The following is a 27,772-nucleotide window of genomic DNA, read 5'->3' as shown; positions in this document are numbered from 1 at the left end:
GCGGGTCGGGGCGGAGCTGAGGAGTCGGCGGAGGCGGAAGCGACGGCCCGAGGGGCGGGGAAGGGGCTGGCCCCGGAAGGCGGAGGAAACCCTGAAAAGAAAACAGCAACAAGCCGAGCTGCTGTGACAGAGGGAAACAAAATGGCGGCGCCGAAGGGGAGCCTGTGGGTCAGGGCCCAACGGGGACTCCCGCCGCTGCTGCTGTTGACCATGGCCCTGGCTGGAGGCTCGGGGACCGCTTCGGCTGAAGCATTTGACTCGATCTTGGGTGATACGGCGTCTTGTCACCGGGCCTGTCAGTTGACCTTCCCCTTGCATACCTACCCCAAGGTAGGGCCCGTCCGAACCGGGCTGCACCCTCCCCTGGCCGCCCATCTCTCCCTCCTCCCCGACCGGTGTCAGCCCTGGAAGCCTGGGTGTCGAACGCACACCCTCCAACCGCTGTCTCCCACCTGTGTAGCTCCTGTGGTCTTCCCTAGGTCTCCCCGCACCCCTTTCCTGCTGTAATTACCGGAAGTTTGTGCTGCATCTACCGCGGAATAGGCTGGGGGACGCAGAGATGAACGAGACCGGACCCCTGGCCGCTGGCAGCTGGCTGGGCGGCCGGAGAGACGAGCACTCTCGGGGGCAGGAGGAGGAGGATATGGATGATGGATGCAGGGTCTTCACCTTCACGGGGCGTTAAGGGATGGCGAGGGGGGAGGGGGCGGGGCGCAGGAGCAGACATGCAAGCCCACAGTAGGTTAGTTCGTAACGCACGTAGACTGAGCGCCGCTCGGGGCCGGGAGCTCCTAGCCTGTCCTGGGGGTCAGGCAAGCGAGACCATTCCACCGTGATAGAAAGGTATGCCATCAGCCCTCGGAGTTGTGAGGCGCTCGGGAAGGGCTTTCCGCCTGGGTTGAGTCACTGTGTGCAGGACGCTGCCTTAGGGCTTGGGATGGCTTAGAGAGGCAGCAGTTAGGTTTCTGCAAAGAACTTGACCCTTCAGTGCAGAGCGGGTCTAAAAATGAGACTGCCGTTGGGGGGGGGGGAGGTGCGGGGGGAGGCGTCAGGGTCCCAGCTTCCCGAGGGGAGTGACCCTGCTTTCTTGAAATTCCTTGTCCGCCCCCGCCCCGTGATGCTGTCCTTTCATCCCATTCCACTTCTCAGGTCTTTTTTTTTTTTTTTTTTTCCGTCTTAGGATCTCTGTTTACTCAACATTCTAAATTGTGTGGTGACTCCCCACCCTTTCCCATATATAATTTGGATATGTGCTCCCTTCCCCCTACTGCTTTTCTTTCTATCTTTCTTTCTTTCTTTCTTTCTTTCTTTCTTTCTTTCTTTCTTTCTTTCTTTCTTTCTTTCTTTTTCTTTCTTTCTTTCTTTTTCTTTCTTTCTAAGAGCTTTTGCTGTTGTTACTGGTCTTTTTCTCCTTGTTTTCCCTTCATCTCCTCGGTGCTGTTGGCTTAAGCATGTGGCTAGCCCTCTTTGCTCTCTCAGACTACAAAGGAGAGGGCCAGTGAACTTTATGGGATGTTCCTTTTGGACAAGTCCTTTCAGGTCTTTGAAATGAAAATCTCTGAATTCTTTCACTTCCCATGTATCTGTGTACGGCAGCATTTTACCTTGCATGAGGTTTATCGTCTTTCTGAGTTTTTAAAAAGATTTTATTTATTTGACAGCACAAGCAGCAAGGGACAGGGAGAAGCAGGCTTCCTGCTGAGCAAGGAGCCCAATGTGGAACTTGATCCCAGTGAGCCAAAGACAGACACTTAACAGACCGAGCCACCCAGGCACCCAAGTTTTATCAGTTTTCAAGAAAAAGTGTAGGAGATTGATTATCCTAAAATTTTCAGTCAGACACTAATATAACAATCAGAAGAGAGAAATGAGAGATTGTGACTTTCAAGCTTAAATCAATGTGTACTGCCCCTGAATACATTACTTTCCTCTCTATTTATAAACCTCTCATCATTAAGAAGACTGTATGAGGAAACTCACTAAGATTTATTTGGCCTGGCATTGAATGGAAACTTATTTTGTATCCTTCTAGTGTTTGGCTGTGTTTTTTTCCTTTCTTGAGATTTTCCTAGCAAACCTGTAGTATGACCCAGAAAGCTGGGAGAATAACTAAAGGATATAAACATTTCTGGAAACCTCAGGTACTTTTATCCACTATTTTGACAGTTTTTAACAATTGAGGTGGTATCTATAAATCATTTTTGCTTATTCGTCAAAGCTGTTCTCAGAAACAGTCATTTGGCTCCCCGTATGTTAGATGGACTTAAAACTTATTAACTGTCTACTCTGTTAGACAGTATGATGAGAGATCTATACCCATTATCCCTAATTGTCACAACCATGCAAAGTAGGATTTTACAATTGAGGCTCTGAAAGGTTAAGTGACTTACCTAAAGTCACATAGCTAAGAAGTAGTGAGGTAGTAGGAATTCAGCCCTAAAACTGATTATACTTTGCTGCCCTCTATTAATAAAGTTGTATTAAAAATTAATTTAATTTACTTATTTCACTGATTTCTATGGGCCCTCTGAATTATTGTGCTTTGAAGTTCAGGAAAAAGCAGTGTGCGTTATAAGAAATCAGATGAAATTAGAAGCTCACCTAGCCCTGTCAGTCTGGTATTTGCAACTGGAAGATAGAAATCTCATTTTAACAACTCTTTTTCAGAATTAATTATTTGTTGCAAGAAAGTAGGATAGCTGTTTGTAAGTAGTTATTTTAAAATTCCAATATAGTTACCATTTAACTTTCCTCAAAAATACAATTACATCATTTGTCTGGGTCCAAATACAAGAGACTTATGTTATGTTAACAACAAAGCTAACTAGTGTCCACCTGGTCATTTTTTTTTAAATGTGTGGGCTCTGGAACCATAAGCCTGGGTCCAATTCCCAGCTCCACTTTTACTATCTGTATATCTTTGCTGATCACTTAACTTCTCACGACTTCATTTTGTCACCTGTAAAACAACAACAAAAACTTCATACCTTACAGACCTGGTGTGGGAATTAAAGATAATGTATGTGACACTCTTAGCACATAAAACCAGTTTGGTACATACAGTATCAGTGGTGCTAAATATTGAGAATAGTTAGCTTGACTTAGCTCTGAGCAAGAAAATGCATATATTCTATAGATAATTATCATTGAGGTACCTTCTGATTATTTAGTTTCATTCATTTTTGTGGGGAGCAACATTTCCTTGTGCTCTAAGGTACATTTAAGATAAGCTTGTCAATCATTTGAGATACATAAACCATGAAATGTTTACTTAGAATGATATTATCTAGTACATGATTCTTAATAGCTACCAATTGAGTCCCTACTCTGTGCTGGACATTGTATACCTTAAGTGTTAGCATAGTGTCTGGCACATTGTGGGTGCTCATTAAATACATTATTATTATGCCTATTTGTTAGATAGTATAGCATAATATTCATGATACTGTGTATATAAAATGTGAAATCCTTGTCATAAGAGTATTGTCCCCATCTTACAACCAAGGAAACAGACTGAAAGAAATTGTCACTTGCCAGAGGTTGTACAGAATAAGTGGTGAGGCTGAGCTTCAAAGCAGGGCTGATTCCTGGATCTAGGCTCTTTGCAGCATGCCATACTCTCTTTTGAAAATAGGACTGGGGGGCTTACTGGCTTGGTTTAAGGAAAGAAAACCTACCTGAAAATGCAATGGCATGCATTATAGCTCATACTAATGAGCTCAAGCTTCCTCTGTGCAGTATAAGGAGATGTGGTGCTCCAAATACATAAGAGAATTTCTTCCACTGTTTTACAAAGCTTCAAAAGCTACTCAGGTATGAAATTTATCTTAATTGTTAAAATTCTTTCAGTTTCACCTTAACAATAAATGCAACCAGAACTGAGGTTCAAAAAACATGCTAGCTTCAAAATTGCAACACTTGTTTAACGTCAGACTGCAGCCATCTCTTCTTAATGGGTTGTTGGTGCTGCATAAATCTTACTAATCCTTCTGCTGTAAAGAAATGCATACCTTTCTCTTCCATTGGTTGCTAACTGGTATATGCACATGCTATTTGCTTCCTTATTAGGTGCCTGCCAATTTGTACACAGTGGATCACACAGTAAGTTGAGGGGACTCCCTTACATGTACTAGTTGTGTTAAACACTGTGTGTATTTCATGTAACAAAAGCTTAGTGAAGACATTGTCATTAGTTTTATTAAGCAGTTCACATTTTCCAGTAATGAAGAATCAACCCTATCCTGAGCTCCCATAGATAGATAATGTTGCCTATCACTGTTGTCCTCTGTTTTAAAAATCTGTTATCGTGATTAACACTACTACCTTTTATTGAGCACCATCTGTGTCCCAGGGACTATACCAGGAATCGCTATGTTCCAGCATTATTGAGGGGTTTGGAGATTATGTATAGCCATTATCTCCTTTTCTGATGAGAAAACTGTGATTTAGATAGGTAAAGTAACTTATGCAGTGTCATTCACCTGAAAGATTTTAAACCAGGTCTGGTAATTCCAGAGGCTTTTCCTGTACACCACACTGTTGCTCTTGTTTATGTTTTCAGTCAAAGTAAGCAAAGTTTAAAAACACTTTTCATAGATGTATGCTTCACTTCTTGCGGGCCTTTATTACACTATTTGCCATGTGAAGCTAGTCATGACCCTTTTTCCTGAGAAGCCTGATAATTATAAATATTTATGTGGCAGAAGTATGTCATTCATCAGAAGGTACTTGCTTACTCATTTCTACCTCTGTTAAAATTCTGATTATGTCACTGTTATTTTTATTTTTAAAATTTTCCGTCAAAACGTAACCTTGGAATATGGGAAAAGGAGATATATATATATATATATTCCCCCCCACTAGGTTTCTTTCTTGAGTATCACTTTTAAAATAAGAAATTAAATCCTCTTTTTATGGCAAAGGTCTTGGGTATTACCTGGTTCCTACCGTATTTCTTTCGGTTATAACCTTTTATTGGACATTTTAATAGTAAACCTACTAACTTTGTTTTCTTTTTAACTTTCCCCCCCTAAGGGAAAAATAATATTTTTTTGGTAATCCTCCTTCTTCTTGAACTCCCTAGGAAGAAGAGTTGTATGCATGTCAGAGAGGTTGCAGACTGTTTTCAATTTGTCAATTTGTGGATGATGGAATTGATTTAAATCGGACCAAAATGGAATGTGAATCTGGTAAGATGCTATGCTAAAAGTATATAACATTGTGGGTTTTTTGGGTTGTGTTAATACTCTTTATATATGTTCCTCAGAAAATGATAGGCATGTTGTTTAAACTAATTTCTAACATATTTTAAGAATTATGAATTTAGAGTTTAATCAGCTGCTGCTACAAATTTCATGGGCTTTAAATTTCATCTTTAGGGTTCCCTGCTATATGAAAGTAGAGCATTCCTTTGAAACCTCTCCTAAACCAAAATGGCATAAAGCAAAGAAGCAATTACCATTAATTTATATGGAAAATTTTTTGACTGCTCTTAGATCCAAAAAATAACCTCTCTTAGTCTTTTCTAATACCTTAGGACACATCTTGCTAAGATGCATAAAATAAATCAAGATAAAATACAGATGCTTACACAGTTCAGAGCTATGGTGGCCTGATGCCGAGCGTATTTCCCAGGGAAGGAGCTTGGCAGTGCCACTGTTGCTGCTCAGGAGTGTGTGCTGCCTCTGTAATGGCTAGCCACAAAACAAATGCTGAACGCTGTTTTCACTTTTTTTTTTTTTCATGAAAGCATGAATCCTCTTCAGATTTCTTTTGGTTTGTAAAAATAGATATGAACTTCTGAAAAGTGGAGGCTACTTCTATTTGTTGAGACAACGTTTATTTTGTACTATGGCTAGGACACCTTTGTGTAACGAAGCATTTGGTTTAATTACCCTTCTCATAATTCATCACTACTTTTTCAATGGATAGTATAATTTTCCTAAGCCTTTCAATCAGGCCAGTTGATTTAGCTCCAAGTTGTTTTTACTGAATCAAGCCTTTGACTCACTATTTAATAGTGTATTCTTTGTGGGTCATGCCGATAAAAGAAGTAACCAGAATCTTTGTCATCTCTTAAACCACTGTTCTTACCTTTTGCTAAAAGAGATGCATTTAATAAAAGAAACCTGTAATCAAGACAGAATTGACATTTAACTTTTTAAAGAAACCGTAATGGAATTTCCTCCATTCATTACATGATGCTGTTTATTCAATGTAGCAGGAGGTACCTTTCTCCCTGTCACTCTGCCATGACTTCTGTCTAAGTCTCCTTGATATCATGACCTTGTTTTTTTGTGGTTCAGTCTCCAACTGGCCACCTTCATATGTGCATAATGCTGTTTAACTTATTGTCTAGCACCTTTGAGAAATATATTACAAATATATGACTGGGTTGGAAAGAAAAATTGTTACAGTGGTAAAGTGTTATATATCACAAGAGAGAACCAGCTCTAGTGAACCAAATGAAGAGGGTGTGTACCCACTTCAACTTTAGAATCCTGCTGTAGAGCATATTCTAAGTTCAGTTTCTCAGAATTTAGGGTGTTAGATTAATTGCTTTGTTTTATTTTTCTTTGCTATGAGAATATCCTTGTTTCTCAGCAAAGTGATCTAGTTCTTAATGTTAATATTGTGTATTTGTGTAAATCACTAAAATATATTGTTTGGTTCAACTCTATGACATAGGTGATGGTAATTTGGTATTTCCATTTTAAACATATAGAAATCAATAGTTGGAGAGGTTAAAAAACACAGCCTAGGTCATATACACAGCCAGATGTGTATGGAGCCAAAACTTCAGGATGCCAGACCAGTGTTTTTCCCACTTTGCATACCATAGTGGTGAAGATCCCTTTATGAATGTCATCATATAGCCTGAGCCTGAGTATATAATCAATAGGTTTATACCTGAACCATCTGACATGTGGGAGGTAGAAGATACAGAGTTTATTAAAATAATATCTTTGCTACTGTTACTGAATTTGAAAATTCATATTGATAAAACGCTTTTTAAGAAATTTTTTTATAAAATGCCAAATCCCTTCTTTTCTATTCTTCCCCCTTTTCTTTCCTTCCCTTCTCTCCTTTTCTCTCTTTCTGTCTCTTTTCCTTGTAATTTGACTGTTTTTCTCTTACAGCATGTACAGAAGCATATTCCCAATCTGATGAGCAATATGCTTGCCATCTTGGTTGCCAGAATCAGCTGCCATTCGCTGAACTGAGACAAGAACAAGTATGAAACAATACTGCCTTTCAGAATTGCCTGCTTAAATTGCACTGATTTGTATTGAAATGTTTATCGCCCACTTAGATACTATTTTAGTGTTATATTTTATAATTAGTTTTCAGCAAACAAATTACATGTTTGCAAATAGGAGTGTCACTTGCATAATTACTTTTGTATAATGCTTCGCTGTTAAAAGTTACATTTACATCCGTAATCTCTTTAGTTTTTTCTCTTGGTCCAATAATGATATTATCCTCATTTTGCATATGAAAAAACTGAGGCTCAGAGAAAGAAGTTCATAGTTGTGAGTCATTTTTTTCCTACCCCAACTGCCATTGCCTTAGCTTAGGTCATCATCATTTCTCGTCTGTATTGCTAAACTTGCAATCTATTTTCCCACTTGACCCTTTCTAGTCCATCCTTTAGTATATGTTCAGATATTTATATTCTAAATAGAAATCTCACTGTGTCATTCTCCTGTCTTACATACTTCAGGACCCACTTACAGGGTTAAATCCAAACCACTTATCATGGTCCGGCTCCTGATTATTTATCTTAGGTTATCTTTTTTTCCCCACCCCTCATACTCTATACTCCAAATATACTAGATAAAGTTTGTTAATTTTATTAGCTTTTGCATAGGAAGTACAGCCACATGGTATAGAATTCAGAAGGTAAAAAGAGTATGTAGTAAAAAATCTCCTACCCCTGTATATCCTAGCCATTCAATTTTCCTTGTCATGTAGCCAGGGTTACTAAGGCAGACGTATTTTATGCAGATACAAGGATACATATATTCCTTCTTTTTTAAAATACAAGTATACGTAAAGAATATCCATTTCTTTTTTTCACTGTACAGTCCATTGTATGGATGTATCATTTGTTTAAGCAATCTCTTATTTGGACATATAGGTTGTTTCTAATCTTTTTCATTTATACGCAATGTTGCACACCTCTCACATTTATATCTATAGAATAAAAACACAGTAGAATTGCTGAGCAAGAAATATTTGTGTGTTTAATTTTGAGAAGTAGAGCAAAATTGCTCTCTGTGGAATTTGTACCAAATTTTAATAATTGAGATAAAATTCACATACTATAAAATTCACCCTTGTGAAATATTCAATTCAGTAGTTGTCAGTATGTTCACAAAGTTTTGCAACCATCATCACTAATTCCAAGCATTTTTACCACCCCAAAAAGAAATCCCATGCCCACTTCTCTCCTTCCTCAACTCCTGACAGTGTGCCACTTTTAATATATTTTAAATTTGTGTTTTTCATATTACAGGTAATGTTAAATGTGTTTTCTGATTTTTAAGAGCCATTTTTGTTTTTTTTTCCTCTTAGTTGTATACATACTGAACAGTTCTTAATTTTTAAAGTATGATGAGTTCTTTCATGGTTCTGTTCCTTCTACTCCCCATCCTTTTATTGAATCCCCTTGATTCAGGGCAGGTATCATTTCCTTCGTGAAGCCTTCTTAACACCTTCTCACCCAGGTTTGGGTTAAGTGCCTTTCTCCATACACACGTATTAATCAATTTTTAACCTCTGTCCTATATAGATTACACAGATTAAACATAGGTATACGTTGTTGAATAAAATATACATGATCCCTGATCTCCTAAAATTTTTAATCTCAGTGAATACTTGTTTGGTGAATTAATCAGTGAAAAATTTCAGAGCTATTAGTGGGAAAAATGGATCATGAATATAGATCTTTTGATTCAACAAATTGATCTCTTACTCCATAATGCCTCTCTTTTGAAATATAGCAGAATCAAGGCTCTCCCTAAAGTACAGCAAAAAGTATCCCATACTTATGCTCTGGAGGGGCCCACTGCTGCTAAATAAGTAAAGAAGTCAGAACTGGGAGGACATGATACCCATCAATGTTAAAATCAGTAGCTTACTGTATATACTCAGCCCATAAATACTCTCATCACACTGCCCTGCTATCAGATGTCTCTATTTTATGCATATATTCTTTTGGTTGATTTTTTTTCCCTTCCCCTTTTCCATCAATGTTTATTATAACATGATTTGTTTTACATGAAAGCATTAAGATAGGATGGTATAATTAGTCTCTGCCCCTTCTACCTCTTAAGGCCTTGCTAATCCTTATTTTAATCATATCTTAAGATTCTTCACAATTTTGGACCTGATTTAAAAGCCTGTTATTCTTTTTTTTTTTTTTTTTTTTAAGATTTTATTTATTTATTCATGAGAGACAGAGAGAGAGAGACACACAGGCAGAGAGAGAAGCCAGGCTCCATACAGGGAACCTGATGTGGGACTTGATCCCGGGTCTCCAGGATCATGCCCTGGGCTGAAGGTGGTGATAAACCGCTGAGCCACCTGGGCTGCCCTAAAAGCCTGTTATTCTGATAGAGGTGACAGGTAGTTTATATGTGTGTTTGGTGGCAAAATGAAGTAGCCTGGGATTTTTTTTTTAAGATTTTATTTTTATTTATTCATGAGAGACACAGAGAGAGAGACAGACACAGGCAGAGGGAGATGCAGGACTCGATCCTGGGACTCTGGGATCACATCCTGAGCGGAAAGCAGACGCTCAACCACTGAGCCGCCCAGGCATCCAATAGCCTGGGATCTTAAGCCTTATCACAGTTCATTTGCGTAGGAAACTGTTTAATGCTAGTTGTTGTGGTAGAAACACTTAACTTTTTAGTCCCTGTCCCAGTAACGATTTGGAGAAACTTGATTAAGTTGGCTCTCTTTTTTTTTTTTTTTTTTTTAAGATTATATTTGTTCATTCATGAGAGACACAGAGTGAAAGAGAGAGAGAGTGAGAGGCAGAGACATAGGCAGAGGGAGAAGCAGGCTCCATGCAGGGAGCCCAATGTGGGACTGGATCCCGAGACTTCAGGATCACGACCTGAGCCATAGGGAGATGCTCAACCACTGAGCCACCCAGGCTTCCCCATGTTTGCTCTCTTGAATATACATATATAAAAATTATATATTTTTAAAATAATGATTCAGTGTTTTGTTTTGTTTTGTTTTTAAGCTCATGTCCCTGATGCCAAAAATGCACCTACTCTTCCCTCTAACTCTGGTAAGGTCATTCTGGAGTGACATGATGGACTCTGCCCAGAGCTTCATAACCTCTTCATGGACTTTTTATCTTCAAGCTGATGATGGAAAAATAGTTATATTCCAGGTAACAACTGTGCTTCATAGATTCATCTAAATACCAACAACAGTAAATGTGTATGTCTTAAATGAATGTCTTGGCATAGAGCCATATATATTACCAAATAATAATTACTGATTTGGCCTACATTAAAACATTGGGCATCAAAACACAGTGCTACTTCTCTCTGCCTGTTGGAAGCCTCTCTCAAGCCCATTGGTCCTTTTCAAGAACTCTGAATCTTCTAAATTTTATAGTGGTTAAATTGATAAAATGAAACCTCTAGATATGAGAGATAAGAGTAATGAATATACTTTGAATATAAATCATGGCATGTGTATATATCACATATGGATATGCTATTTTTCTTTTAATTTGGTAGTTAAATTCCTCAAATGTATCACAAGCTATGTTGTGAGACTTTCTCTTAGGTAATAATTAAACCTTTTAATTATTACTAGTAATAGAATGGCTCACTGTAAGGCTAGAATGTGATTTTTAGCACTATCCTGAGTCTTGGGTCCTTTATACATAATTTGGTAATAAGTAAAACATAAGGAGTTTTTTCTCTTTAAATTCATGAGTAAATTTCTATGTCCTAAAGCTAATTAGCTTAAAGTTTAAGTTAAATCTCAGAGCGAAGCCCTCATTCATTCCTGATTAGATACGAGATTCACTTTGTTTCTCTCTTTGTATCAACTTGAGCATAACTAGACTGGAGAAACTCCCACTCCAGAGGATCTGTGCTGTATGGAGGATGAAAAGTATAGAGTATTTAGCTGTAATGTATGAATTACGCATACTTAGGGAAGAATGGAATGTTTCAGATGAGAAAAATAGAGATAATAGGTGTTTAGCTCAAAATTTTGGCAGTCTGCTAAGTTATTCTTGATCTACTAGAATTAGCACTCATTTTTGCAGGATATGATATTTAATGCAGTATGTTGTAATTTGTCCCTGCTTTTTAATTTTTTTTTAATGTTGTCAGAAAGTTAAACTGACTAAATACTTGACGATGCCAAAAATCTGTCTGTTTCTTTGCAAGGCACCGGCTCTGATGTTTAGGAAGTGCAATTAAAATATATTGTGGCTAATGTGTTTTATTTTTTATACCATACTTCTGTTACTTTTTCTCAATTTGAATGTTTATACAGATGATGTGTTATAGAACTTGTTACTGAGAAAAGCATAAGAAGTACAAATGGCTTAATTGCTTTCATTATCATTTTAGTCTAAGCCAGAAATCCAGTATGCACCACAGTTGGAGCAGGAGCCTACAAATTTGAAAGAATCGTCGCTAAGCAAAATGTCCTGTAAGTTTTATTTCAAGTAGCTTGGGATAACAACATTAGCAAATCTGGTTGTGGTTTAGATTTGGTTGTATGATTGTTCTTACGCTAATAGAAAGTGAACAAATAATTTTTAAACAGTAGTTTAGGATCTGGAGAGCTTGTTAAAAAACAGATTTCTGAGCCCTACTTCCAAAGTTTCCAATTTACTAGATCTGGGATAGGACCTGAGAATTTGCATTTCTAACAAGTTCCCAGATTTTGTTGATGCTGCTCGTTTGGGGATCACACTTTGCGAATTATTATTCTAAAAACATGTGGCTTGCTTTGAAGGATATTTTGACTATGAACTAATGAAGTATTCTGGTATTTCCTAATATACTAACCAAATAGTGAAACTACCCCAAAAGTGTGAGTTCTTGTTCTATTTTTATTTCCATGCTAGGAATAAATTTTAACTTGTAGGAACATAAAACATCAACCTAAAGCTGAGCTTACCTTTTAAAATGTCCTCATTCATAAGATTTTGCAAATAAAATAGGAAATCCATAATGTGGTAGAATAACCATTCAGTTTTAACATGCCAGAGGAACTTGCATTTATTATCAATGTATCAGATTATACTTATAAAAGCAGCTGGGTATCTGTACAGTGTATATATCTAGGAGTAGTCATTTGAGACTAGCTTTTGGGATATAGGATATCATAAATTGTACCTTATTATTTCAGCAGATCTGCAAATGAGAAGTTCACAAACCCATAGGAACTATCTTGAAGATGGAGAAAGTGATGGCTTTTTAAGATGTCTATCTCTGTATGTATTCCTGTTTATTTGTATGTATAGGAGATAAAATCTGGCTTGTATCAGACAGATACATTCCTTTTTATTTTAAAATTATATTAGTTGCTCAGAAATTTAAAAAAACTTGTTTACCTTACCTTGTTCTACCAACTTGTACTTTTTGATATTTTAGTTTATTTATTTATTTTTATAGATTTTATTTATTTATTCATGAGAGACACAGAGAAGAGAGGCAGAGACACAGGCAGAGGGAGAAGCAGGCTTCCCTGCAAGGAGCCTGATGTGGGATTCAATCCCGGATCCTGGGATCCCACGCTGGGCCAAAGGCAGACGCTCAACCGCTGAGCCACCCAGGCATCCCTATTTTAGTTTATTTAAAAGGTAATACACATACCACGTAATAAAACTCAAGCAGCTAGTTTTCTTCCCAGTACAAAAGCATTCTTGTTCTTGTTAAGATTCTCTGATTTATGTTAAGAAATATGTTTCTCCATATGTTTAAATCAAGCTTTAAAGTGTATCTGAATGGTTTGGGGTTGGATTTTTGTTTTTATCTACAAGACCGCACCTGAGGCTAGAGAAGGTAGATGAGGGGTACAGATTAAGGAGGGCTTTGTATTCTATACTAAAGAGTATCAACTGTATGCCAAGGATCCTTAAAGATGGCAGGGGAAAGCAGGCAGGCAGGAGTAATGGGTACTTTATGCTCTCCTAGGAAGGAATATTAAGCCTTCTGAAGGTTGAGTGGGGTTATTAAAATATGCATACTTCCCTTCCTCCAAAGAGTTCTGATATGAGCTCTCCTCATCTACCTCCATAACCCCCTTCAAAAGAGAGAGACAGTGGCCCATAGAACTTACTGATAATTATCTACTGTGTCAGATATCAGGCCAAGCATTTGAGTAGAGGTGGTAAACAAGTGCTTGCCCTCACAGTGTGTATGCTCTGGTGGGCTGTTCTGTCTCTAGTGTAACACTCTAGTAGTCCAAACTGCCTGCTTCCTGCAATTTCTTATAATTAAAGTAGTTTCTTGACAGGTTTTATCAGGTATCAGTGGGGTTATTTTGGTACCTAAAGATTAATTCCTTTTACCTAACACAGTCTTTAAAGACTGGATAAGAAAATGAGGATTTAACTTTAAATTTTCCCTTCCTTTCATTTCTAAACCTCCTTTTGACCTTGGCAGAATACAGGTATACTTTTTCTCTCTCTGATATTTAGGATTTTTGTTGCAGTTTGATAGTCTTATGAAACCTAAGTAATCAATCTTAAGTTACAGTTTATTCTCAATACTGTACTACTTGGCATCTTACTGGTGACTTATTATCCTTTAGCATTTTGTCATTGTATTTTATGTCTTTTAAATCTAACATTTTCAAAGTAATTTTGTAAATGTTTAAGAAATAACTAATTTTATAACTAGAACTTTAATGCCTAGAAGGCTCTGTGCATAAACATGAATTATAATAGTATTCTACATTTTAATTTAAAAAATAACTCTTTAAAATACCTTTCCCTTCAGTGAGCTCATTTGACTCTTAGAACAGTACCTGTGGGGCAGCCTGGGTGGCTCAGCGGTTTAGCGCCACCTTCAGCCCCAGGTGTGATCCTGGAGACTCGGGATCAAGTCCCACGTCAGGCTCCCTACATGGAGCCTGCTTCTCCCTCTGCTTGTCTCTCTCTCTCTCTCTCTCTCTCTCTCTCTGTTGTCTCTCATGAATAAATAAATAAAATCTTAAAAAAAAAAACAAAAAAGAACAGTACCTGTGATAAGTAGGTGGGTCAGAGATGAATTGCCCACCCCTAAGGTTATATATCCATCACGTTAAAGTTCAAATCTAGCTTTTCTAATTCTGCATATTCTACTCATCCAGTTCTGGCACAGGTGTCTGTTTCCTAGAATCATGAGTTTTTTGTGATGACATGCAAGATCACCTAGCCTCAGTGGAATCTGGTCTTTTGACTTTTAACTGCAGTGCTTTTTTATAGTACAACATAGCTGTTATGGAGGTACCCTTAGCTTCCAGAATGGAAATTGAGGTCAACTCATTTTTTTTCACTTGCCATTTCTTTTTGGAGAGTCTGTTATATACCAGAAACTGTGTCAGGGACGTGGGACCTAGAGAAAGATGTTCAGTGTCTGCCTATATGGAGTTCTCAGGTCTAGTATGATAGAGACAGACATGCAAACAATAAACAAGCAATGATGATTGCTATATATCATACACACCTCATATACAGAGTACAAGGAGTATACCTTCAAAGGAAGAATTGACAGAGGACGTAGAAATAAGTCTTAAATAATGAAAAGAGATTTTGACTAGTGTAGCATGTTTCTTTAATTTTTTTTTTCAGCTGTGCTGGCTTTCTACTAAATATATAAAGTATATTAATATGTATGGAGAGTTAGATCAGAGACCAAACTGAGTGGACAGGAACTAGATAGGAGAAGGAAAGTAATCAAATCTAAGTATGGGAAGAGGCATCTACGTGAAGGATAGAAGATCAAGTTGAAGAGCTGTGGTAAATCCTGCAAGCACTTATGAGGTCTGAATTAGGTAATGGACAAGGGAAACAAGAGATAACAGAGACAGTTAAGAATCTATAGGATTGTTTTGTTGTGGAAGTGGAAGAAGCAGATGGACTCTAAAATGAGCCCCAGTTTTCTTGCTTAATTAACTAGCTGTTACTGGAATCCAGATATCAAATATATCCTTCTCATTTCCTGGAAGGAAATTCCTTAGTACTTGGGTTAGGCTGGAATATGTAAAGTTGGTGTTTTTTTCATTAAAAATATTTTTTATGGGCAGCCCTGGTGGCGCAGTGGTTTGGCGCCGCCTGTAGCCTGAGGTGTGATCCTAGAGACCCGGGATCGAGTCCCACATCGGGCTCCCTGCATGGAGCCTGCTTCTCCCTCTGCCTGTGTCTCTGCCTCTCTCTCTCTGTGTGTCTATGAATAAATGAATAAAATCTTAAAAAAAAATTTTTTTTTAAATATTTTTTACTTTCTCTCTAAATTGGAACACTTACAACACCATGTAGATATTCCCTGCTTTTAGATGCAGTGCATTTTCCAGTGTCTATCTCTTTTGCTGGGAGACAAATAATGACTGTGCATACATTTTCCTTGGCATGTTCAAGTTTGGGCAAGCCATCAAGTGAATGGGTTATGGTGGTAAGTATAGACTCTATATCAGGCAGTACTGGATGAACACAGATGTGAAAATCAGACTGCCTGACTGCCTGTAGTAATTATCACAGCTTTTCAGAACTGGACTATTAAATATTTAAAAATAGCTTGACTTTTTCCTATTCTTTGAATCTTAATATACAGTTTGGCAAACAATAGATCAATTATGGGCAAAACTGTTGCTAATTCTTGTAACTGGCCGACTTTATGATATTTTAAACATAAGGAAAATATAACTATCTCTTTACTAAGATATACTAATAATGGGTACAGAATGGCTCATAAAAGATGTGCTCTTGTAAATTGAAATTAAGTAAATTGTGTCAGATTGTTTGAGGTATTCTAGGAACACTAATTTCTGGAGGCCTATTGTGAGTCCTTTTATAAAACAAATGATCATTTCATAATGTACCTGTTGTATACCTGAAATCTTTTGAGATACTGGGTTTTCTTAAAGGAAGTATCACTATAGTGCCTCGCAGAATAATGTATGACATATGTATAGAAGCATACAATTTACAGTACACTTTGATTTGCATTATCTCATTTAGTAATTGAAAAATACTTTTGAAAATAATTTGTTTTAATTTTATATATTTAGCAAAAAGCCAGTATATCTGATATTTTAAATTATAAAAGTGATAGCCATGATACAGAAACTTGAGAAATGGAGGACACTAATATAAAAGCTATTATATTTCCTTCTGGGTATGTTTTTTAAATAGTTTTAAAGGAGTACAATGAAGTTTCCGTTGTATTATTAAACTAAGTGCATAAGGTTAATTGCCTTTAATTATTAAGAATCTGTTTTTTATATTATGAAATTTTAACATGACTAACTTGTTTTTTAGTAACTCTGGCTGGATTTTAACCACAACTCTTGTCCTCTCGGTGATGGTATTGCTCTGGATTTGTTGTGCAACTGTCGCTACAGCTGTCGAGCAGTATGTTCCCTCTGAGGTAAATTTAATTCCAGCCCGCTGGCTATTTGAACACTGAGCCTTGTGATTTACCATTTTAAATGCCTTATTTGTGGGATCCCTGGGTGGCTCAGCGGTTGAGCATCTGCCTTTGGCCCAGGGCCTGATCCTGTAGTCCCAGGATTGAGTCCCACATCGGGCTCCCTGCATGGAGCCTGCTTCTCCCTCTGCCTGTGTCTCTGCCTCTCTCTCTGTGTCTCTCATGAATGAATAAAATCTTAAATAAATAAATAAATAAATAAATAAATAAATAAATACATATCTTATTGGTTAACTAGAAAAACAAGGCCTCTCTACTAATAGAATGAAAGATTAGGTGTTTTTTTTTTTTTAAGATTTTATTTATTTACTCATGACAGACACAGAGAGAGAGGGGGGCAGAGACACAGGCAGAGGGAGAAGCAGGCTCCATGCGGGGAGCCCGATGTGGGACTCAATCCTGGGATTCCAGGATCACGCCCTAGGCCAAAGGCAGACGCTCGACCACTGAGCCATCCAGGTGTCCCCAGATTAGGTGGTTTTAAGCACACATGGAAATGGCAGGTGTGCAGCAGGAGAATCACTGTTCCTAGTTTTCTATGGTGCTAAATACTAGAGTGACATAGACATTGGCTGGTTTGAGTAAGGTTTCTCTCTTTTTCCCTGTTTTTTTGAGCCTGAAAAGAACCTGTTGACACCAGTTCAGTTTCTAAGGTGATCTGAAAGAAGAGAGACTTGTAGAACTGCTTAAAATTTTAAATTAATTGCCACAAGTGTCAAGGAGTAGTTGCTGCTTTAGAATCAGCAAGGCTGGAGTATGTGATTTTGAGTTAATGTGTATTGATATCTAACCCTGAGAGAGATGGAGAACTGTTGTGACTTTCTTGGTAATTAAAATTTAACTGGCCCAAGAAACCTAACTGTGTAAAGGATTTTTGTTTTGGGAAAAGGCTATAATTTGGTGATTCAACTTAGCTTTCAAGAAAAGAAAGTTATTTCTATAACTAAATAGAGGATAATAATGTCTATGGACATCAAATCCAACTGAAATAAACTTTAGTTTCTTGTGCCTCCAAAGTGTTACAGAAAAAGATTTAAAGGAAGAAAGGAGAGACGTTAAAATAGAATCTAATAATAAATAGTTAGCATGTGCTTAATGGTGCTTGAACAATTAGACTGTAAAGATGGCTTTTTACGGTAAGGTTTACGTATGAGTAATGATTATGATAATATTATATTTCATGTTTTTTATTAAGATGCTGTGTGAAAAAAGCAGCCAGAAATTGGAACAGGATAATGTTGGTAACTTAACAATTATAGAGTTCTTTAAAATTTACAAAATATTTCCATGTATCTTCCATGTCCAGCAATATTCTAGAGCAGGTTTTGTTACTCATTTTATAGATGAGTAGATAGTAAAATGTTTAGGTAACTTTCCTGGGTTTGCACGGCTGTGAAAGTATTGAGACTGGAATTCAGCTTATATCTTTTGACTTGCAACTCTTTTTTCCTGTGTACTCTCTTCCCTAGGGCTGATAAGGTGGTACAAATAATAAATGTATAAAGGGTTAAGGAAACCAGAGTCTATGTATTGAGATCGTCAGGGAGGACTTTTGGATAATGGGGGTCTTGACCTGAATTTTGAAAAATGAGTAGTGAGGCATAGATTAGCAGAGAGAGGAGGGTGGTTAATTTTCCCAAGTACAGACAAGAATGAAGTGTCAAGTGGGGCATCTGGGTGGCTCAATTTGTTAAGCGTCCAGCTCTTGATTTCAGCTCAGGTCATGATCTCAGGGTCATGCGATCAACCCCCATTTCAAGCTCCATGCTGGGTGTGGAGCCCTCTGCACTCATGACCTCTCTTGCTCTCTCTTTCTCTTAAAAAAAAAATAGCAATCAGGGAAGTAGTGTAAAAAATTGACTTGATGAGAAGAACTTAAATTAGGAAATCAAATGGATAAAGTTAGGTTTGGGATGAACTTTTGAATTGTGGAAGTATTAGAGAATAGGTAAATTTCTATAGAACTCATCTGTTTATGATATGAATATACTGATTATGTTCTCTGCTGCATTACCTACTTGTGTTCTTGTTAATTCTGATGTCCATATTTTAATCATTTTGTTGTTCCTGATAAAACTGAAATTACTTATCTTACATAGGAATTCCTTTGCCTATTACTTCTTTTTGAGCTACCTCATGCTCTCTACATCCTCATATTAATAAATCTTTGTTGACCCCCACCCACCCACCATGTGGTACCTCGTTCCTTCCTTTTTGTATTATCAGCACAGTTCCTTTCCTTACTCCCCAGGTACCCCTTGTCAAAGAAAGATTCCATAGAGATTCATCCAGTTATTGTCAGGAAAGACTGAATGGCTGGCCTCAGGTGGAATTTACCTGATCAATCTACCACAACCTGGATCCTGGTCCCCAGGCCTACTGACTGATGTCGAGCACTTTCTCCCAGGCACTGTTCTAAATGTTTTATCTGAATTGGCACATCCAGTCCTTTTGCTCAAAGTTCTGGAGGCTGGCAGTCCAAGATTAAGATCCCAGCAGGGTTGGTTTGGCATATTCAGTCCTTTTAGTAACTCTGTGAGGTGGCTGCTATCATTATCCCCATTTCCTGAATATGAATACTGCAAAAGAGTATATAATTGCCCCAATATCACTTACTAATAGTGGCAGAACCAAAATTTGAAGCCAGGTAATCTGAAGTTTCTTTAATTAGCCTGAAATCATAAATAGGAGAGTTGATTATGTGTTTCATATCAGGAGCTGATCTCCTGTATGCCCTCTTTGACACTAGGAAATAGATACCACCTGGACCACATGGTTCATGTTTTTGAGCCAGGATCCTTAAATTCTCTTTTATCCAAACAATTCTCAGATGGGCATATCACAGTTTTTCAGAACTGGACTATTAAATACTTAAAAATAGCTTGAATTCTTCCTATTCTTTGAATCTTAATGTTTGGTCCCCCTACTCGACTTAATGGATATGACCTCTTCTCCTTGTGGCTTTGGCTACATCTTACAGACCTAGGGATCTTTCCCTCCCTTTCAGATGACTCTTGATCTTCTCTTCCTTTCAGATATTGTCACTGCTCTAATAAATTTTGTTTTGACTGTACAGCTTTCATTCTGTGAGAAATTCTCTTGTTTTCCAAGTTCTTTGGAGAAATACCTCACTGTTCCCACATATGCCCCTAGACCCCTGTGATTATAAAGCCTTAGGCTTTATGATCAACACAACACATGGAGTTCTGTCGGCAGTTCTATGTCCCCCAGACACCTGCCATATGTTTCTTTCTCACCCCTCTCTAGAATTCTACTACATATCCTTAACAATCAGAATTATGGCTACACTCTCAAAAGGCCTGTACTTTTCTAAGGAGATATATATTCTAGAAAAATGTATGGAAAACAGCCCCTTAAGATTCACTGCTTTTAGGCTTTTTTTTTTTTATATGAAACCCACTTTGGCTAGGTAATAATGTTTCAGATACTTTTTTTTTGTTTGTTTTAGAGATGCCATATATTTATTATAGAAATTTGTAAAGTACATATAAAGAGGCAAAAAAAAATCATCCAAAACTGTTGTAGGCTAAAGATTTTATTTATTTATTTGTTTGTTTGTTTATTTATTTATTTGAGAGAGTGTGAGTAGGAGGGATAGGGAGAGAGAATCTGAGACAGACTCCTCATTGAGTGCAGAGCCCAGAACGGGGCTTGGCTGAGGACCATGAGATTATGATCTGAGTTAAAACCAAGAGTCAGATGCTTAACTAACTGAGCCACCCAGGCACCCCTGTAGTGTTTCCATTTTAGTGGATTTCTTTTCAGCATAAGTAATTTGTAATACATACTAATATTTTGTTTCTTGTTTCAAAATACATTTCAGTGTAAATGCTCTGTCCCTGATAGTTTTTCCTCTGTTTGCTGTAAAAATAGCTAAAAACTGCATTAGAAAAGTTACGCAGTTTTCTTGACCAAAAGCTACCTCTTTGCACTTTCATAAAGCTTTTTCATTGTTTTCATTATTGAAATAAAAGTCATTTTTTATCCCTTTTCATAGTAACTTGCAACTTCACTTTAAGTTCCACAAGTATAACTCGTGTGAGCAATGTTATGTATATTTTGTTATATTATTTACATATATGATCTTGTATGTTTGTAGGAAATCATAAGCCTGCTGAATGTGTGTCTTTTCAGTACTGACCTAGTATCTGGGAGCTCAAACATAAAATAGAAAAAGCTTCCTTTTCAGTCACTACAAACAAAGTTTAAAATGGTGGTAATAAGATAGAAGTGTGATCTTAGAAACTTGTAAGCAGCTCTGTTTTTCTTGTTTAAGAAAGCTCTGTAATAATTGAGCCTGCTTTGCACATAGTGGTACCCATCATATCATTTGATTATAATGACCACAAAAAGTTGGCAAATAACTCATTTCTTTGGTTGATCTTAAAGCAGTATCATTTTTGAGTGGCTTGACTTAGATTTTGATTCTCATTTCTCTATTTTTTTCCTGTTTCATATTTTTTATGTCATTTTTGAAACTTCTTGGGATGACACTTTGTCTTGTTGAGTTGTCTACCTAAGATAAAGAGTTGTCATTCATAGTGGTCCTAGTCAGGCAGGTCAACCTTGACATGGGAGAACAAGATGCAGCAGGATTGGAAAGCTCTTCCTAAAGATCCAGCATAAATCTGCTATTGCAACAGGTGGTGATATAGATGCTTCATTGGTGTTATCTCCTCATCGCTGTGCTTTCTTTTTCTTTTTTTTTTTGTCAAGATTGTGATCCTCTGATTTCATGTGGTCAGTTAAAAAGGGTTTTAGCTCTCTTGAGCCACTCTCATGCAGCCTTGTTGCAGAGTATAAGCCAGACCCAGTCCCTGCCCACCCTGGTCTGTAGTGCTTGCAGCTTTTCTCCTTTATGAGGCCTGAGGAAGTGCACCATGGAGAGGAGGAGTGGAGACTTCTGCCTTCCAAGCAGGAATTGCCGAATTCATGTTTCGTGTCATCGATACCTTCCATTCCAACAAGGAAATTCTCCCTTGGGAATTGATCAGTAATGCTTCTGGTGCCTTGGCCAAGATTCTCTATGAGAGCCTGATAGACCCTTTCAAGTTGGACAGTGTTAAAAAACTGAAAATTGATGTCCCCAACCCCTAGGAACACACCCTGACCTTGGTGGACACAGGCCTTTACATAACTAAAGCCAACCTCATAAATAATTTGGCAATCATTGCCAAGGACTAAGCATTTATGGAACCTCTTTAGGCTAGTGCAGACATCTCCCTGCTTGGACAGTTTGGTAATGGCTTTTATTCTGCCTCTCTGGTAGCAGAGAAAGTAGCTGTGATCACAAAGCATAGTGATGATGAGCAGTATGCCTGGGAGTCTTCTGCTGGGGTTCCTTCAATATATATGTGGACCATGGTGAGCCCATTGGCCGGGCTACCAAAGTGATCCTCCACCTTAAAGAAGACCAGAGTACTCGGAAGAGGCTGATCAAAGACGTGGTGAAGAAGCACTCACAGTTCGTAGATTATCTCATCACCCTTTATTTGGAGAAGGAACAAGAGAAAGAAATCATTGATAATGAGACAGAGGAAGAGAAAGGTAAGAAAGAAGATAAAGATAATGAGAAGCCCAAGACTGAAGGTGTGGGTTCAGATGAGGAGAGTGATAGCAGGAAGGACAACAAAAAGAAAAGGAAGATTAAAGAGTAGTATATTTATCAGGAGACCCATTTGGACCAGAACCTGTGATGACCTCATTCAGGAGGAGGAATATGGAGAGTTCTACAGGAGTTCTACAGGAGCCTTACCAGTGACTGGGAAGACTACTTAGTAGTCAAGCACTTATCTCTAGAAGGTGAGTTGGAATTCAGAGCATTGCTGTTCATCTCCTTTTGGGTTCCTTTTGATTTCTGAGAACAAGAATAAAAAGAATAGTATCAAACTCAGTCTGCCATCTCTTCATCATGGACAGTTGTGATGAGTTGTTACAAGGGTATATCAACTTCATCAATGGCTGTGGTTGACTCTGAGGACCTGCCCCTGAACATTGCCTGAGAAACACTGCAGCCTACCAAAATCTTTTTTTTTTTTAAGATTTTATTTATTTTTTTCATGAGAGAGAGAGAGAGAGAGAGAGAGAGGCAGAGACACAGGCAGAGGGAGAAGCAGGCTCCTTGCAGGGAGCCTGACGTGGGACTTGATCCCAGGTCTCCGGGATCACGCCCTGGGATGAAGGCGGTGCTAAACTGCTGAGCCATCCAGGCTGCCCCGCTGACCAAAATCTTGAAGGTCATTTGCAAAAATACTTTGAATGTATGCCTTGAGCTCTTTGCTCTGGCAGAAGATAAGGAGAACTCTAAGAAACTATACAGGCCAATCTCTAAAAGGTTAAAAGCTTGGAATCTATGAGAACTCGACTAATTGGCAACTCCTTTTTGAGCTGCTACACTATCACACCTCCCAGTCTAGAGATGAGAAGACTTCTCTTTCAGAATATGTCTGACATGAAAGAGACCTAGAGGTCCATCTATTACATCACTGGTGAGAGCAAAGAGCAGGTTGTCAGCTCTGCTCTTGTGGAGCAAATGTGGAAGCAGGGCTTTAAGTTAGTTTGGATGACCAAGTCTATTGATGTATACTGCATGCAGCAGCTCAAGGAGTTCGATGTGAAGAGGCTGGTCTCAGTTGCGAAGGAGGGCATGGAGCTGCCTGAGGATGAAGAGGAGAAGAAGAAAATGGAGGAGAGCAAGGCCCAGTTTGAGAACCAATGTAAATTGATGAAAGAAATCTTAGATAAGAAGGTGACAATTTCTGGGGCACCTGGGTGGCTCAGTCAGTTAAGCATCTGACTCTTGGTTTTGGCTCAGGTCGTGATCTCAGGGTCCTGGGATGGAGCCCTGCATTAGGCTCTTCACTCAGTGGGGAGTCAGCTTGAGGATTCTCTGTCTCCCTCTTCCCTTGCTTCTGCTTATGCCCCCCCCCCCCCTTAAATAAATCTTTAAAAAAAAATAGGTGACAGTTTCCACTAGGGTTTAGTCTTCACCCTGCTGCATTGTGACTAGCACCTACACTTGGACAGCTAACATGGAGCAGATCATGAAAGCCCAGGCACTTTGGGATAACTCTGCAATGGGCTGTAGGATGGCCAAAAAGCACTGGGAGCTCAACCCTGACCACTCCATTGTGGAGACACTGCAGCAGATGGCAGAGGCAGATGAGAATGACAAGATTGTCAAGGACCTGGTGGTACTGATGTTTAAAACTGCACTTCCTCTTCTGCCTTCTCACTTGAGGATGCCCAGACCCACTCCAGCCATATCTGCCTCGTAGTCAAGTTAGGTCTCAACGTTGATACAAATGAAGTGACAGCAGAGAACCCAGTGCTGCTCTTCCTGATGAGCTCCTCCCCGAGGGTGATGAGGATGCCTTTCTCTTGGAACAAGTAGATTAGGAATTTCTACTTGCAGACCTTGTGCCCTCTGTGTAGTGTCCCCATGGCTTCCCCAGTGGCCCAGAGTGCCCCTGGTTCCCTCTGCTGATTCTGAGCGGGTCTTTTTCTCTCCTGTCTTCTGTCTAAAGCAGGATACAAGGGCCTTAAGACCTGTCTCTTCCCACATTTGACATTGGGTTTGAATGTGTGATAATGGGGTTTTTTATTTATTTTGTCTGGAAACCAAAGTATGCAAAGTAAAGAAGATGCAGTTCTATAGAAAAGAAATGGAGAAGAAGAAAAGAAGAGTTTTGGAAGATTCCTAACAATGTTCACATTAGTAAATCGTGTACATTTTTGAATACCTTCCTGTGTGCCAGACTCTATTCAATAGACTAGAGATACAATTGAGAATATTATGATCAAGATGAAACAAAGTGAAATGATGAAGGCTTCCAAGACTCAGTAAGTAGGGTAAATAGGTCTTAAATTGTAATAAGCATTATTTTCTTTGTCTTAAAAAAAAAAGACCAGGACTTTGCTGTTCAGAAGTGTTAAATCTGATAAAAGAATCAGAAAATAATATAAGTGCCACAGTTTTTAAATCCAAATTCTATTAAGAAACTGAGTTTTAGAGCTTTAAGGAGCTTATCCATGATCATGTAACTGGTTAGTGGCAGAGCCAAGCCTGTAGCCCATACTATATTTACAAATTTACTTTTAACTTTTAGAGGTAATACGTGTGACCTCAATTGTCTTCTTTTTCTTCACTTCTCAGATAAACTAGTTAATAGTTTAAACAATTTTTCCAAGTAATTACTACATTTTAATTTTATTTTTATCTTGTTATCTATTTTATCTTCTTCTTCTTCTTCTTCTTTTTTTTTAATCAACTTTAGACATTATCTAAGGTCTTCCTACTGAAGGATTAGGAATTTGGTTCCCTCTTACGGTCTCCCACATCATCTTCATCTCTTCACATTCTGGTTTTTGTAATGTAAATTTTGTAGACTTTTAGTGATTGCTTTATAAATTTCACTTGACTCCTTATTACTTCTTTTCCTTCCCTCTTTCTTCCCATACTCTGTCAATTTTCATTAGTTATTATGACCCTTGACAATAAAATGTAAATGTTAATTCTTCTGTATATATACTTCCATGCTTTGCTACTGATTGACTTGAAAAATTAAAATCCAGTAGACAGCGTTTACAATATTATGATTATGTAAATATCCAAAATAGAACCAGATACAGGGGTGAATAGAGTCATAAACGCAAATATAAACCTGAATTACTTAAAATTTTCCCAAGAGAATCTTCCCACTATCTCTGCTTAATGGAATCTTCTTTTGTTTTGTTGTAGTTTTCTTCCCATTTTCTAAGTCTTCTCAACTACTGCGGTTTCTTGTATTCTAATGTGTTTTGCTTTCTTGAATTGCTTTTGCTTAAGTACTTTCTTAAGTAATTTTTTCATAAAGGATACTTGGGTAGTAAACTTATCAAGTTAACACTGTTGAAAATCTCTCTATTGTACCCTTGTATTTAATTGGTAATTTGAGAATACAGAGTAGACACAAAATCAGTATACATACTACAGATTAACCAGTCATTTCTCTGCACACATTTTATACTTTCTCCCTGTTCTAGATAGCTTCTTCCACTTCGATGTTTGAAATCATTGCAACAGTTCTGGTTGCTGTTTCAAGGCCTTTAAATGCTGTTAGGTAAAGCTGTGAAAACTTTTCTTTCACAGTGCCCCAGAGCAAATTGTGACATGTTAATTCTGGTTTTTAAGGAAGCCACATTATATCAGATTTGTATCTGTCTAATCCATCAACCACTGAATTTTTCTGGAAGATATTCTCATACTGGAAAAGGATAAGGTCCTGGGCTCCCTCCTTGTTGCAGGATAGTCGTTGCCTTGAAACTATAAGCAGCAGACCACATCTGAAGCATGTCCAAGTAAGCAGCCATCATGACAATCACTTTTAGAACATTTTCATTACACCAAAAAAACCCCTCATACTTAATTAGTAGTCACTCCCACTGCTCCCAAGGACCACCACCACCACCCTGAGCTATAAACACTCAAAATGTGGTCTCTTGTGATTGACCTCTTTCACTTAGCATTATATGTTCAAGGTTCAACCATGTTGTAGCATGTAGCAAGCAGTATCAGTAGATACTTAATCTCCTGAAAGTGCTCTTTATTCAGCATCTTTTAAAAATACTTTTCCGGTATCAAGTACTTTTAGGTGGTTTTTGTTTACATTCTAGTCAGTTTCCCTGAATGTCAACACTTCAGTTCTTAATTGATAGATTCGGAGATATGTTGCTGTATGAGTTAACAAAATCTACCCATTTCCTAGTAAAAAATTTTCACTTTGCTTTTCCAAGCCTTTAGGAGATAGACCTAATCCAAATAGACCTACTTTGGTAGGTGTTAGACATAACTGTTATACTCCAGGGAGTTTTAGGTTATTTACACTGATTCTATTTTATGCTTTCATTCTTTTGTTGTGGTGTCCTCTTGGATATGACAGTGATCATTTGAGGAGCTTTTATACATTTATGAAGAGATTTGTATCCGTATTAAAGCGTTTCATGTGTATTCTTTGTTCTACTCATAGCCTTTTAAAATATATTTTTCCAGTGTATTAAGTCAAAACTTACCCCCAAATCACTTGATCACTTTGTTAAAAGAGCTAAGATCTTAAAGGAATTGATCACCTAATACATTAAATATCCAGAATCTGTGCTTTTGATTTGATCACACTAACTCCATTTAAACCTGAGCAATTTTTTCTTGATACTTAGTTGTTAATACTTCTAAGTATTTTAAGTTGGGACATGTGGAAAAGTTTTCTTTGGCCATTGATTGAGGGCTAAATCACATATCAGTCACACTGAATTAAAGGCATTCTTCATGCTTGAGGATGTCTATAGAATTTTTTGTTTTACCAAATGCCCTAGATTAAATTGTTATTTGAAGACATACTCAGAGAGGTTCTTAACTATCCAAATTGTTAATGTGCATTGATTTTCTTTTGCAGAAGCTGAGTATCTATGGTGACTTGGAATTTGTGAACGAACAAAAGTTAAACAGATATCCATCTTCTTCTCTTGTGGTTGTTAGATCTAAAACTGAAGACCATGAAGAAGCAGGGCCTCTACCTACAAAAGTGAATCTTGCTCATTCAGAAATTTAAGCTTTCTTTTTTTTTAAAGTAAAGGGTTAATTGACATCTAAATTTCCATTCCTCATAGAGCTTCTCAAGATGGTTTCATTGGATATAGGGCTTAAAAATCACTTTAAAACACAAATAAAGTTACCCAAATCTGTGAAGACCGTATTTGCCGTAACTTTATCTGTAATTTCTTTTCTAGTAATTTAAGAGGTGGATATTTGGGATTGCATTTTTATTTTACTAATACCTGTAGCTATTTTATTATTTACATTGTTTTTTGTTTTCTTTCTTAGCCAAATTCTGTGAGCTGTTCATTGCTCTTCCTCACCTTCTGCCATAATACTGTCACCTTAGTTAATAAACTGAATATTCAATAGGACTTGATGCTTCTGCTCAGAAATGGCCCACAACCTGTATCTTGAAATTTAGCAGGAAATGCCCTTTAATTACACTACATTTTCAGTTGTATTGACTGAAGACATTAAAATTTTACTTGAATAA

The 27,772-nt window shown here is 37.8% G+C and overlaps 2 protein-coding genes and 1 pseudogene across 7 annotated transcripts in view; 2 read left to right on the top strand and 1 right to left on the bottom strand.

Annotated features, from left to right (window-relative positions):
- TCEANC2 (transcription elongation factor A N-terminal and central domain containing 2) overlaps window positions 1-684 on the bottom strand; it is a 36,496-nt gene extending 35,812 nt beyond the window's left edge. For both annotated transcript variants that reach the window (XM_077891856.1, XM_077891857.1), the window contains exon 1: window positions 512-684. The gene's annotated coding sequence lies outside the window, so the exon portion shown is untranslated. The remainder of the gene's footprint in view (window positions 1-511) is intronic.
- On the top strand, window positions 6-27,772 carry TMEM59 (transmembrane protein 59). 5 transcript variants are annotated; one of them, XM_077891851.1, is made up of 10 exons: window positions 6-330; window positions 4,069-4,101; window positions 5,084-5,189; window positions 7,140-7,234; window positions 10,259-10,411; window positions 11,616-11,697; window positions 12,403-12,487; window positions 16,517-16,625; window positions 17,881-17,926; window positions 27,137-27,772. In XM_077891851.1, the coding sequence occupies exons 1-10, from the start codon at window positions 142-144 to the stop codon at window positions 27,154-27,156; spliced, it is 918 nt and encodes a 305-aa protein (XP_077747977.1). In that variant the 5' UTR covers window positions 6-141; the 3' UTR covers window positions 27,157-27,772. The 5 variants fall into 5 exon arrangements, with proteins under 5 accessions (XP_077747977.1, XP_077747973.1, XP_077747974.1 ...); XM_077891847.1 differs by lacking the exon at window positions 17,881-17,926 and having other exon boundaries at window positions 16-330; window positions 27,137-27,436; XM_077891848.1 differs by lacking the exon at window positions 17,881-17,926 and having other exon boundaries at window positions 20-330; window positions 12,406-12,487; window positions 27,137-27,436.
- On the top strand, window positions 17,933-27,130 carry LOC144310626 (heat shock protein HSP 90-beta-like; annotated as a pseudogene).

The sequence above is a fragment of the Canis aureus genome, chromosome 3, assembly GCF_053574225.1.
Source record: "Canis aureus isolate CA01 chromosome 3, VMU_Caureus_v.1.0, whole genome shotgun sequence".
NCBI lineage: Eukaryota > Metazoa > Chordata > Mammalia > Carnivora > Canidae > Canis > Canis aureus.
Note: the sequence above shows the minus strand (reverse complement) of the source record. Positions and strands in the feature narration are given on the sequence as shown.